The 14,058-nt window shown below is 38.5% G+C and overlaps 3 protein-coding genes and 1 pseudogene across 4 annotated transcripts in view; 1 reads left to right on the top strand and 3 right to left on the bottom strand.

Annotated features, from left to right (window-relative positions):
* Positions 1-14,058, bottom strand: part of LOC145467734 (uncharacterized) — a 144,968-nt gene that overhangs the window by 84,818 nt on the left and 46,092 nt on the right. The gene's annotated exons all lie outside the window — the stretch shown is intronic.
* LOC145467652 (uncharacterized) lies at positions 2,630-6,019 on the top strand. The gene is made up of 4 exons (XM_081451233.1): positions 2,630-4,407; positions 4,977-5,118; positions 5,218-5,342; positions 5,524-6,019. The coding sequence occupies exons 1-3, from the start codon at positions 4,210-4,212 to the stop codon at positions 5,319-5,321; spliced, it is 444 nt and encodes a 147-aa protein (XP_081307359.1). The 5' UTR covers positions 2,630-4,209; the 3' UTR covers positions 5,322-5,342; positions 5,524-6,019.
* LOC145468357 (uncharacterized) lies at positions 6,305-7,740 on the bottom strand (annotated as a pseudogene).
* Positions 10,785-14,058, bottom strand: part of LOC145467673 (ATP-binding cassette sub-family D member 3-like) — a 32,830-nt gene continuing 29,556 nt past the window's right edge. Inside the window, exons 24-28 of one of the 2 annotated variants that reach the window (XM_081451276.1) lie at positions 14,002-14,052; positions 13,155-13,199; positions 12,758-12,862; positions 12,201-12,257; positions 10,785-11,852 (exon numbers count right to left, since the gene is read on the bottom strand). In XM_081451276.1, the coding sequence (XP_081307402.1) occupies positions 11,775-11,852; positions 12,201-12,257; positions 12,758-12,862; positions 13,155-13,199; positions 14,002-14,052 (336 nt within the window). In that variant the 3' untranslated portion in view covers positions 10,785-11,774. The other variant, XM_081451275.1, reaches the window with a different exon arrangement.

The raw sequence follows: 14,058 nt of genomic DNA, 5'->3' as shown, positions 1-14,058 counted from the left end.
TACTCACTGACCAGAGTCTCTCAGACGAAAAAGTACCAGCTTGTGTACGAAAAACGGGTGATAGATCCCTACACCTTCAAAACATATCCCTATGGCTATGAAAGAATAACAAACGAGGATGTGGACATGATTGAACTGTTGTGCCATTTGTAAACACTTTTGTAAATAGTTTCATTCATAAGGAGCGCAATCCACTAGGGAGTTGCACACGCCTCTGTCCTGTAATTTTAAGGAAACATTTGATATTAAAGTTAATGGTTAAATAGTAAAGGTGGGAAAACACAGGACGCTGTCAAACCAGTTTGACGGCGTCCTTCACAAAGGTTGATTTCCTTATTTGGTCACAAAATCCTATGGTTGGTCAGAATAGTAAAGGCGGGAAAACACAGGACGCTGTCAAACCAGTTTGACGGCGTCCTCGACAAAGGTTGATGTGCTCATAAAAGATCAGGTATAGTAGAGAAGAAATATTCTCATTCTCACCCGTGGAAAAATGGCGGTCAGTTTTGAAAACGATTACGTTATGCCGTCTCACGACCATGCTGAGCACATCAATGAAAGGCACGTGGATTTGGACAAGGAACTCATCGCCAGAAATTCGAGACAATAAGCCTGCGGATTTAACAGCGGCAATTTGTTAAAAAATAAACAAAATGGCCGTCGCGAAAAGAAAGCATTCGGCGGTCGAAAATAAATTTAATGCAGTCACTTGCAAGAGCTCCAGGTAAGAAATGTTCACTATTACTTGCTTTAGCTCTCTCTATTTCAACAATGCCTTGTGCGGTATTTTTGAACCTAGGCACGTTCCGGCTCTCTGTTTAAAAATATAGTGCATGGACGACGTATTTTCCAAAATGTTTAGTTGAAAATTCGCTTTCAACTCTTCTCGCCACGTATAATTTTCAGACATGGCAATACACAAAGAGAAGGAACAATTTCCCTCGAAAAAATCAAAATTCCCGCAGAAAAAATGGTAAAAACCGCTGGGAAAAAACTATGACTATGGGCTCATATACGGCGGACGAGAAGCAAAAGGGAAGCATACACAAGGTAAATTTTTATTTAGGGGTTAAACCACTGATCTCAAATATCGTATTAACGTAAACGTAGAGAAAAATATCTTTCAAGTGATGTCTTTTGGAGCAAAATTGGAGTATAGACGGCCGAAATATCGTAGTTCAAAGATAGCAAATTTTGGGATTTTACCGTGGATTGCCATGCGATGTTCACCGAAGGCATTTTCTTCGTGGTTTTCAAAAGTAAAAAGGAAACATCGAAATTAGTCGTATGGAGCTGTGAGACCCAAGGTGAGTTATTTTAACATACATATTTTTCATTCCTGCATACACATTTTTACGATCGCATTCGGTTTGACGATTATCGTTGGTTATAAACTATGAGTTTTGATTCTATCGGTAATTCTCCCTCCACGCCTTGTTATTTTTCGAGTGAAAACATCTCGCAGAAAACCTTCGAAAGGAAACATAAAATTGTAAGTCTCCTCTTTCATTTGTGCACGATGTGTTTTGTGATAGACCAATCTATCGTGTCTGGCATGCACATTTTCACATTTGCTAATTCTTCAAGAAATATTCCAGTAAATATCTCACTCTTCATACATTTTCTTTGTACATTTGGCGTTCGATTTCTTCGCTGCAAGGTTACAGATACCGCTGGATTTTACATTCGCAGGTTCAAATGTCGCCGACTTCGGGCGATGCGCAGCGTCCAAATTCCTGCGGACCTTTAATTTAACGTCAACTGTTGCCTTTCTGGCAAGGAAAACTTTCGTCGATAATGACGATTATGAAATCGTCGAAGAAGGTTACAAGACGGTCATGGCCACTATTACATGTACGTCTTCAAAATGAAGAAAGTTATCGGAGTCTGTCCGTGGGGTTATCCCACGGACGAGATTTGCGTTTATTTCTCATGGAAGGAATCGTACGGCGACAAATTCCACGTCATTACGGGCGTATCCGTTCTCCCGAGCTTATCACGTCTTCTTGAAGCAGAGAAAGCAAGGTATGGCGACCTTTTTAAAATCCTACATACTTTATGTACTTAAGAACCAAACGGCTCTTTTAGGAGCCAGCACATTAACAAAACTCGGTGGTCCAACGTGCTTTCCCCACTTCTTTTAATTTTGTGCTCGAGCACGTGGAGACGCGCACTTATTATTCACAAAATCGATTATCGATTATCAAAACTGCAGCGTCATAAAATTCAGTTTGACAGAGTCCTCAAAACCAGCAATGAATTTGATTGATGAACCACTCTTGGCGACTGTCCGTTCTATTGAGGACGCGGACCAAGACAACGATTTTCAAGAGGTAATAAATATAACTTGAAATTGGAGTACATGTCGGGTGAACACAAATCCGTACCGTTATTTTGAAATGGGTCGTTGAAATTGAATGGAAAAGATAACTTCATACTTTAACTTACATGATTTAATCAGAGCTGAAATTTGAAGACGGCTAAGGGCTTTGAAAATAAATTATTTTGATTTTGAATTAGGTCACTGAAATTGAATGGAAAGGATAAGCCTTTGTGCTTTTCAATACCACTACATGATTTAATGACAACCTGGAATTTCAAGGAGGGTATCAGCATTCAATATACTCTTTTGATTTTGAATAGGTCACTGATAATGGATGGAAACGATAATGAACCTTTGTGTTTTTTATATCAATACGTGATTCAATCAGACCTGGAAGTTGTAGGCGGTTACGGTTTATGAAAAAAATTCTTTTGATTTTGAACATAGCCAGAAATTCCGAACCGCGCGTGCGCAATAGACCGCAAGACTTAGAATTTTAACGGTATTTTAAACTTGCAAAAGAATAGAAGGATCAGTATGGAGATTCATATAAAACCAGTTTCTAAAATTCCTATTATGGACATATCCCCGCCATCCCAATGCCAGTTCCAATGATACTCATCAGTACTTTCATTCCAGAATTACTTTGTTTTGATAAATCAAACACTCGTTGTGGTTTTCTTGGTTATTAATTGGAGCGTTTCATTCCGAAGAAATGCCCTTTAGAACACACAAAATGGTGCCTACCTGTATAAATGTCACTTTCCACATCTTGACTCAGCTGAAATCGTCTCCTGGTATCGATCCATCCCAATCAAATTTTTTAAGTTCAAAGATGTCATTCAACATTTACGGCAATTTAAGACTTTGTATACCCTGAAAATATTGCGGCTTTTTTAACCTTCTTTCAGCAAATATAAACGCATCCATGAACACTAATCTTGCTTCGATCGTGCGCAAAAAAAACAGTGTTGTCTCTCTTCTTCACATTAAATGCTGTGCAAAAACGATCGCCATTTTGATACCAACAGCTCAACAACAGATAAAAGGCTGGTAACTACAGGGGGTGATTACGAGGCTAGAGGCTCGGTGGCACAGGCTTTTTTTGGGGGGAATTTCAGAATTTTTTTTTGTTTTCACGCAATTGCATACATTGACATGTTAAATGGAATCATTCCTGGACAAGCATTTAAGATCAGTTGAGAGAGTGATCGAATTGAGCGCCGACTTTCAAATCGCTGTTCTGTTGCTTGAATCACAAATAAGACCCTGAACAGAAAAGGAAATTGTAAAAACAGAAAAGAGCATGAGGAAACATTGTGTAGGCTGGCTATTTTGAGAAGTGAAGTGATCTCGGTAGAGAAGTGGGAAGTAGATCTGCGTTCCATTCAGTCAAAACTTGAAAGAGCAGAAGAAGAAATCTGTAACTGGAGACCAAAATATGAAAATCTTGAGGAAGAAAAGGAGAAACTAGTTGAAGAAATGCTTTCAGAGATTGAAAAAGATTATGCTAAAGAAAAGGAAAGAACAAGAGAACGGAACAATGAAAATTAACAACTGACTAACTACATTGACAGATTACAGAATGACAGCTTGGGGAGTTGCAGAGGAGCTGGAATTCCAGACCTCAAAACCAAACAAGCAAAAAACAGAAAATTAAAAGAACTAAAGACTCGAACACAGAAGACACTTAGTTTTGTTTAAATATTTGGCCTGGATTTACAGCTTTTGAAACTTAAAGACCCTAACAGCACTGATAGCTTTTCTATAGACTTCTCAACTACAGCAATCCGCAGCAAGAACATGGTAGTGTGGCATCCCCAAAATCAAAATATGAAAAACTTCATCCCGATGACAAAAACACAGTGGAGAGCATACTCTTTTTAATGGATAAATTTGGAGTTGGGGATGAATCTGTTCATGAGCTGTCAATGGCTGTTGATGATTTTCCTGTTAAATCCTATTTAATAAAACAATGTCGATCTTATCTAAATAAGCAAGTTAAAATTTCTACCACGCCTGGTTTGGCACCTGGAGCTCAGTATTCCTTCAAAGAGTTGCTCACTGACAAAGTGAGAGACATGGTAAATACTCATTACTGGACTAGCTTCATCAAGTGTTAATGCCATCCAGCTATTGACACACATAAATAAACCCATTCATGAAAAATCTTATGGTTGAAACATTTACTTTACCCTAGAGCAGTAATCCAAGAAGAGGATGACAAAACTCGTGCTCATTTCCTGCCTTAATTGATAACAACAAATAACATTGGTTCCCTATGGAATTGAGCAAGAGTCTAGTGAGGGACCCAACATTTATTTGTAAATAACAGAAAAACAAAATTAAAGTGTAACAGAAAAACTGATCACAAAAATAAAGTACTTAATGGCTGGAGATTATACCATTCATTCAGTGGCTATAGTGTGCAAAATAAATTAAAATATATATATATATATATCTTAAGTTTTCTTTTTTTTTTGAAATGTAAGTTGTGTATCATGTCATCCTTGTTGATGCAGTTGTAAGGTCTGATAATTTCATGTAATGTGAAATATGTATTAACATAACAACTGCATTGTGAGCTTTTAATCAATCAGACAGGCAAATAAAAATAGTTCTTGGAACTGAAAGATGTTCAATTTAATTACAGATAAGCAAAGGAACATTAAAGGATGGAGAAACAGTAAAAGTTAAATTAAGTGGTGATGGAGCACGTATGAGCAGGATGACTAATTTCATACTTCTGAGTTTCACCATCCTTCAGAAGGTGGATGATATTTTGTCATCAAAAGGTTAGTTAACTACACAAACATATGCAACTGGTTATTAATTATTGTTTTGAATAGGTGTCAATTTAATAAATATCTTTAATTTATAACCTTCTTTTTCAGGAAATCACACTGTTGCTGTTGTAAATGGCAGCGAGAGCCGCCAGACTTTGGAGGAGTCATTCAAAGATGTATTTTTACAAGCAAATAAGAAGACCACATGCTAAATAGTCATTCAATTATGGAAGGTAGGTACAGTTTAAATTCTACACAATTTATCTGTTCATAAAGTAATCAATTGAGATAACATCACAGTCCAAGTAATCAGTTCATCCCTATCAATTATTACATCCCAATTTAGAGACAAGTTGGGTAATTAGCTGTTTTTACTTATCTGAATATTTTCTTGTCTCGATGTTCTGTCTTTAGGACTTTGCAGATCTGTACTTCAAATACGTTTCTTCATGGGAGCCATTCTCTACAGAACTATTTCGAGCACAGGTACAAAACAATCTATTACGACTTGAAACTTTATGTATTTCTAATACAGAGGAAGAGCAACCACAATGATGATCCAGCTGAGGTGCTACGCACTGAGTATAGATTGGAAGCTCTGAAGCACAGAGAGCGACAGCATCGCAAATACACAAAAAGGGCCCAGGAATACTGGGATGAACTTATCAAAACAAAAAGGGAAACAAACAGGGGAATCAGCTACTTAAAGAATATGACTCCATCAGCAGTCTCCCCAACTGAAAAAAATGTATCTAAAAAAGCAAAAAAGTCTAAAGAAAAACAACGAAAACCTCAACAAAAGAGAAAGAAATAACATACTTTAACATTAGTATGTACAACTTCGTTACAAGTGTTCATTCAACTCTGTATTAAAAAGGCACATAAACTTTTTAAGTGTACATACATCTTTGTAAGTGTATATTCAACTCTGTAAATTGTAACATTGTCATTGTGCATACATCTTTATTAGTGGCCATTAAACTCTGTAAATTTTAACTTTGTTGGCTGTGTACATAAATCTTTGTAAGTCTACATTCAAATCTGTTAAAGGTACATTGCTTTGTGCGTGAACATTTATCTTTGTATGCATGCCTTTCACCTACCTCAGTAAGTGTACATTTCAACATTGAATGAAATGTAAAAAAATTAAAGAATGCACATTTTGAAGGTGAATGTACTTACTGACCACTTAAACTTGGCATATCTATCTCAAAATATTTTCCATTCACTTAGACTTAAATAGCCCTCCATGCAAAAGTCATATAATTTTTTATTTAATATGAAAAGAGCATATCAGGAGAATATTTTTTTATATTTTAAATCACGTGTATGATTACAGACCAAATTGCACTCCGCTCAGTTCAATTACCATTCTTAATTTTGCTAAAGTAGCCCTTCATGATTCAATCATTTAGAGCTACTTTAGTAAAATTAAAAGAAATATTCTCCTGATATGCTCTTGGTAACAAAGCAGGAATCCCACCCATACCCATTTCATACTTCTTTGGGGAGCAAGAAATGAACGTTTTAACCCTCATAGGGTAAAAAACCTTTATTCCTTGACCATGAGAGTCCACCCAGGAATCCCACCCAAGACGAAAATAAACAGCATTGAAATCTTCTTTCTCAAAAAATGTCCATCCCTCCCTCGTCACTCCCTTACCAGTAAACAAGAAACGAAAAACATCCCCCCGAAAAAACAGCCTTACAGACAAACGTGACCGCGACTTCAAGTGCCGTTCGACGGCCACCCTAAAAAAACAAACATTTTCTTGAACAATTGCCACGTCCGGGGGCTTGGCCTGTTGAAGAGCTCCACACATCGAGGTAAGATACCCTCCTCTGGCTCCCACGAGGCTTCGTAGGGCGAGTAGCCTTTCCATTGCACCAAATATTCTACCTAATTAAATGAAAGGCAAGAAAGGCTTGTGCTGATTTCGGGTAAACACTCAATTCAGTTAATATCAACCAAGCGAGCACGTGCGAAAACGGGCACTACAACCAAACACTTACCGTTCCATTTCTTTCCCGTCTTTCGACGAGCCTTTCAACTTCCCAATACGACGATCTTCTGTACTTGATTATTTTTGGCTGGCCAAAGTCGGCGTCCGCGGATGAGATCGAATTTAAGACCGAGAAGTAGCCTCTAGACGGTCTATCGCGCGACGCCATTTTGGTTTGACTACAGCTTCGGCTTTAACAGACGGGCCAATCACACGCTAGCTTTATTGACAGGCTGACATGTATACTGGAGCATAACGACGGAGCATAAATAAGCACCAACCACTTTGGTTCGGAATTTCTGGCTATGATAGCTCGTTGTAATCCAGGTCTGGAATTTGAAGGCGGTTACGGTTTATGAAAAAAAATTGTTTTGATTTTGAGTAGCTCGCTGTAATCCTTTATATCAGGTCTGGAATTTGAAGGCGGTTACGATTTTTGAAAAGAAGTTCTTTTGATTTTGAATAGCTCGCTGTGATCCTTTATATCAGGTCTGGAATTTGAAGGCGGTTACGGTTTTTGAAAAGAAGTTTTTTTGATTTTGAATAGCTAGCTGTAATCCTTTATATCAGGCCTGGAATTTGAAGGCGGTTACGGGTTTTGAAAAGAAGTTCTTTTGATTTCGAATAGTTCGCTGTAATCCTTTATATCGGGCCTGGAATTTGAAGGCGGTTACGGGTTTTGAAAAGAAGTTCTTTTGATTTTGAATAGCTCGCTGTAATCCTTTATTTCGGGCCTGGAATTTGAAGGCGGTTAGAGGTTTTGAAAAGAAGTTCTTTTGATTTTGAATAGCTCGCTGTAATCCTTTATATCGGGCCCGGCGTCGACAAAATCTGGATCGGACCGGATCACGGATCGGATCGCGGATCGGATCACGGATCGGATCACAGAAAAAAAAAAAACGTTTTAAAGAAAAAAAAAATCGAATCGTTTATAAGATAATAATAAATAAAAAATAAAAGTGAAAAACTAAAATATGTTGAATAAAAATAAGAATCCCGAATTTGACGCAATGACATGTTAATTAAAGAGAATGACAAGAGGTCATTTAAAAAGCCACATAAGCGCCTAATTTACGACGAATTTAAATTGTAATGAACAGGCAGATGTAGTTATATTTGATCGTTAGCTGGCTTGAAACTTACGTGAACCTCCCATTCTCGTTTTTGAAATTGTTGTTAGTATCAGTAGCTAATTCTCGGCTACTTTTTCGTGTCAAATGTGAGCGTTACAGTTAGCGTTACAGTTAATGAGAAAGCTTACGTACGAAAGCTTAAGGACATGACTTGCTTTAAAGGAGTACGTCACGATTTGCGCATCTTGAAAAAACTAGCCTAGTTTTTCAAGTTCGTCATTTGTAGTCCTCGTTAATCTTTGCCATCCTTAACGATCCTCATTCCGTTTTGATTTGTTCTTGCCTCTTAAGTGCTTTCTATCCTAGAACACGATCATTTTAAGGTTTTATTCCATATAAGGGCAACTCTTTACGACCCTAAAAATGACTTCAAAAATCGTGACGTAACTCCTAAAATGTTGTCTATTCTCGGGTTGCGTTATCGTTCACACTATCGATGTTATTCCTATATTTTTTTGTAAAACAGCTATATTTCCTTGAAATACAAATGGTCTGTTTCCTTTTATTCCAGTACGAAATATCGTATTCCAAACTCACGTCTTGTAAAAGTATAGACTTGTCTCAGAAACGGAAATTGTTTGAAATCATCAGGTGTTTAATATTATTAGTGTTTTTAGTTTTTGTGTTTCGATTCATACGTTCGTCCTATTATTACCATGCTGACGCGTTTTATGACAGTTTACCTTTGATGCAAGCGAATATACGAAATATCATTTATCTGAACTGCGGAGAAAGATATGAAGACATGATTGATCATCGCAATCAAAACCCAACAGCCTGAAAAAAATTCATCTGTGACCAGCTCCCAGTTGGCTTGATATTATAAAAGAATAAAGGAATATCACACCTGAATTAAATAAAACGTTCTGCTCACAGTAGTCACTCTAGTGTAATTTGCTCAACAAACTTTTGAATTTTGAATCTTGAATTTTGAATTTTTTTTCCTTGATCCGATCCGTGATCCGATCCGTGATCCGGTCCGTGATCCGGTCCGTGATCCGGTGCGATCCGATCCAGATTTTGTCGACGCCGAAACGGCTTCTGTTAATTATGTTCCCGTAGTTCACAGTGCAAACTATGGCCAGCAATACTTCATTCAGGTTGTTGTTAACATTATAGGCTATTGCACTTATTGTTATCACTAAATCACGAACAACAAGAACCAAAGTCGGAACAACACCAGTTTTGCAAATGTGTAAAATTCGCCCGACGATGACGGAAGGCTCTCCGTTATTTTGCTTCAAAACAATAATAAACTTTTCTCTTTTCCCGAAATTTTTGCTTCAAAAGTCGAAGTAATGTGTCTGCAACATCCTTCCATACTCAATATAAAATGAAACGAAACTGATGGTTTACAAATAGAGGGAAATCATGAGTAATTGAAACGCCATTTTCTCGCTTTGTGAAGCGAGCCGCGAAGCGCAGTTTAAACCGGATGTGACGTCATTTTTTGTTGGATGATGCCTATACGAAAATTTCAGGAGTCTTCTGCCCCGCCCCTGTAACATAACATACATACATACTTTATTTGCAACTCCCCAAAGGGGCTTTTCAGTTACAAAATGAATGAAAAAGATAAAAATACGTCAATTAAAATGAATAAACAAACTGGGAAAGGAGTCTAAAATTAATTACAGTATTAAAGATTTAAAAATTTACAAAGTTTAAAATCGAATATTAAGAATTTACATTAAAATATGTTTGGTCAAGTGTCCCTTAAAAGCTTTCACAGAAGGTAAACTTTTCAAATCATCACTCAGCTCATTCCAGATTTTTGCTCCGCGATATGCAAATGATCTTTGTCCGGTAGCCAGTAGGCAACGTGGAATGTTTAAGTCATTACTCTGTCTGGTGTTTCTTGTAGCGATTTGAGATCGGAAAATGAATTTATCAATTAAGTAGTCTGGAACAAGATTATGAATACATTTGAAAGTCATCACAGCGTCATTTATGTAGAGTCTATCGCTACCTCAACCCTCATTTTTCTCCAGCAATATATCGTACGTTGCTTAATGTAGTCCCTCCTGGGGTATCGACTATTCCATCTCCAGTATCCCGTTAGTATCCCGTTGCAGGTACGATTTCCCCTTTGAAATTATAACACAGGGTTTTGAGGCGATGGAGGGTTATTTACGCCCCGCCCACTCTATGCCAGAGGAATTTGAAAACGCAGCTTTATTCCTACGGTCAGGCCTACCTTTCACACTAATCCGTCACGAAAACGGAGCCTTTTGAAAACGCTCTTCAAACAGGCGGAATTTGAAAAGGCAGCTTTATTTCTACGGTTGGGCCTACCGTCCACACTAATCTATCACGCCCTTCAAACCGAAGGATTTGGAAACGTCAGCTTTGCGTTTGTGTGGACAGAAAACGTTTTGAAAACAAAAACATCCGAAAACGATGGCGTCACGTGATTTCCCTGAACGAGTTTCGTCAAACACAAATCCAAAATGACCGGTGATTGTTGCGTTTTCAAATTCCTCCGGCGTGGGGTGGACGGGGCGTTACAGAGAGGATTCGCTGTAGTATTCTTAAAGGGGAAATTTCCTTTTTTATTACGAAGGTTACAACTGTGTTCGAAAAAAAAAGTACTACCATACCATATGTTATTCAAGCGGTGAATCTTTCAAAAATTATTTTTGAGTCCCTGTATGTTACAAACAGTACATTAAGCTGTGTATGAATTTAAAATATGTCTTCACCTTCTCTGAGCCACCTCCTGTAGATTGTTCAGACCAGTGTGAATGTTACTTTGCGAATACCCACGATAATATGGTCAAATATTTTATCATACATATAAATGGTTTGCTTGATTTTCTTTTTCTCCAGCCACAAAGCTCAGTTGACCTTAAGACCAACCAAGAGCGGTTCTAACCCGCGAAATTCCAGCGAGCTGATATGTAAATAAGATAATACAAGGCATGAATTTACCACACATCCTTAAAAACGAGCCATCATTAAACCGTGCACCAACTCTGCTCAGCTGATCCCTGCAGCGTGCGAAGTCCTTCCAATAGCATTTAAAAAATACTTGATCCATAAAAACCACTTTATATCATGAGTTCTGAAAGACTTCACGCCGAATCTTTCGAGTTCTCTTTTTCAGTCCAGGTGTGTTCGACAAGCCTTCTTACTACATTGGAATGCAGTCCGTACAGCATCCGGTTTCTTTGGTTTCCGTCGCTGAAAGCGACGTGCATGGGAGAAACGATTGTGACATCCTTATTTTCAAACAAGCTACACTGTAAATAATTTTCGAAAATAAGGCCCAGACTGTACTTGTAAAGAAGACTTTTCCGTGAGCATAAGTGATCTTGTAAAACATCGTTGTAATAGCTGAATGTACTGAGCGTCTCACAACAGGACAGGTTTTGGCGTCCAATATGGTGTTTGTGAAGAGTACAACGTTGTTTCACGGGATGCAGGTTAAGTCGTTCTGTTTTTCCATTGTAGTAGCATTGGAGAATGAGATCAATCAAATGAACGCTAGATCAGAATTGAAGGCACCAGTCCAGTGGTAAGAAACATTCTAAGAACCAAACTCTGTAGTTGCAGAATCAATTGGCTTGTATTCGTAAGAGCCTCGTCCATCCATGTAAAGGACATACTAAGGAAATGAAGATAAAGACATAATTGCATCAGATATAGAGAAACACCGCCATGCACGCTCTTTAAGCGTCACCTCGCTTTGTAGTTTATGATTAAAGTTTGCCTACCATCAGCTTATTCACTAGGCCAGTAGAAGAGCTTCGCGCCGGCCTCAACGAAAATGATTCAAAGCGGGAATTGCTCCTTCCATGAACAATCGTTAAAAGAAAAGTTAATTTCCTTAGTTGGACGCACATTAACAGAAAAAATGGAGGGTATACGTTGGAAAAGGAGTCGATACTAACAAGGCAAATATAATCAGACACAATTGTAGACGAGATAAAATGAAAACAATATGAATGCAAACCTCGTGGTATTTCCACAGCGACTTGCGATGTGAAACAGTGAACAGTGTAATTCCAACCTAAACGTGTTAAAGAGAACGTACATGTATTCATTAGACATTGATCGCCGAATATTTCTGCCAAAGCATAATTTCGAGAATGTTAGCAATATACCTGCATCACTGGGAACCTAATGACGATGGTTACATTTCATCGATGAGTAGCTATCGCGAGTATGCAAATAGATCACAATATGAACAAGCGACCAGTGATTTCAAGCTTGACCAAGATTCCTTTGAAGCCTCAGTAGTAGCTGGTTTACATGCAGGCCCTCTATCATGGTCAAATTGGAATTTGGAGTGTTTCTTGTAGAGGGAGGAAAACCGGAGAACCCAGAGAAAAACCCTTGGAGCAAGGCGAGAACCAACAACAAACTCAGCCCACATATGGCACCGGGCTGGAATCGAGCCCGGGCCACATTGGTGGGAGGCGCGCGCTCTCACCACTGCGCCATCCCTGCCCCCCAAATTCCTTTAACTAAGTACTGTTAAGTCTTACATTATGCACTAAATTAACTTACCTCTCTACAGCGAGTGTACATGAAGCCCTCCACATCCACGCTAACAGCGCTTGTACACTCATCAAGAATGGCAAACTGAGGCTTATGGTAGAATAGACGAGCCATCTAATACAATGTAATAAAAAAACAGCGCCAGTCAGCCTTATGGTTTGAGTAAAAGAAGCTAAGACCAACTACAAGGGAAAAAAACCAAAGCCATCTCTTAAAGGTCCAGCAAAAGTACTAAGAGGATCCGATGTCGTTCAGGTTGTCTTAAGAGCACAGCAGAAGAGAACATATTTAACTTAGCCCTTCTTCAAACAGAGAACGAGAATGCTAACCTCGACCTGGTCGAAATGATCCTTAGTTACGCGTTCAAACTCATACAAACGAGGAGAAATCCCTACAATATACTTACGGCCATCCTTTGCTTCTCGCCACCACTTAGAACATCCATCCAGTCCTAAACAAATAAAAAAAAAAAACAAGCTGATGTAATAAGCTGATTTATCATATGGCTAGCTCCGTGAGCGGGCAAGATGAACCATATCCTGCACTGTGATTGGCTACCCGAGCGGGCAAGATGGAGCTATCTTACCCGTTCAGGATCACGCACCGTGCCCCGCAAGAAAAATTTTCCCGCAGGTTATTTTTTGGTGTTCTTTATCCCCCATAATAAATCCTTTATTGACCAAGCTTGTCCTGTCTTGTTCTCCGTCTCGGTCCGTAAACACGCCAATATCCAGCCATCTTAACCTCACGGTTGGTCAATAACCCATATCTATTACACGACAGTTAGGTCAGGGGCGCAATAACTAAAATCAACCAATCAGATCGCTCTAATGTCGGTCCAATATTTGCTAAGTTTTTGGACCGGGCACTGTCCCGAATGATCCGGTAAGACTACTCTTGAAGATTTTCGGGTAGTTTCGGTCGTGTAATAAATCTCTTATTACGGTATCATGGTAGGTGGATTGACAGTGCTTGGAAATAGCTCTTATGCTGGCGCTTTGAAAGAAAACCCCATAAAACCTATACATTTTCTCAAAGCTTAATAGTTTAAGTTATAGCCGGAATACAATGATATCTTTGAAATTTTCCAAAACATTATTATCGCAGTGATATTAAAGAAATACCCAGAAACCAGAAAAATACCCAGAAAAACTGATTCGCTTCCGCGCGTGAATTGTCGAAGCGGCGCCATGCGTTGTGCAGACCATTATTTTATAAAAAAGAAAAGAGATTAACAGCTTCTATAAGTATACCTGAATTTTGTCCCAGCTGCCTTCTCGCTCGAGAATATTACCAAGGTGAACCTGAAA

The sequence above is a fragment of the Orbicella franksi genome, chromosome 14 (assembly GCF_964199315.1).
Source record: "Orbicella franksi chromosome 14, jaOrbFran1.1, whole genome shotgun sequence".
In the NCBI taxonomy this organism is placed as follows: Eukaryota; Metazoa; Cnidaria; class Anthozoa; order Scleractinia; family Merulinidae; genus Orbicella; species Orbicella franksi.
The sequence above is the reverse complement of the archived record's forward strand: the minus strand, read 5'-3'. Positions and strand labels throughout refer to the sequence as shown.

Coding starts and splice junctions, on each gene's coding strand:
- LOC145467652 (XM_081451233.1), top strand. CDS start 4,210: ATGGATAAATTTGGAGTTGGGGATGAATCTGTTCATGAGCTGTCAATG. Junction 4,408..4,976: donor CTGACAAAGTGAGAGACATG/GTAAATACTCAT, acceptor ATTTAATTACAG/ATAAGCAAAGGAACATTAAA. Junction 5,119..5,217: donor TGATATTTTGTCATCAAAAG/GTTAGTTAACTA, acceptor CTTCTTTTTCAG/GAAATCACACTGTTGCTGTT.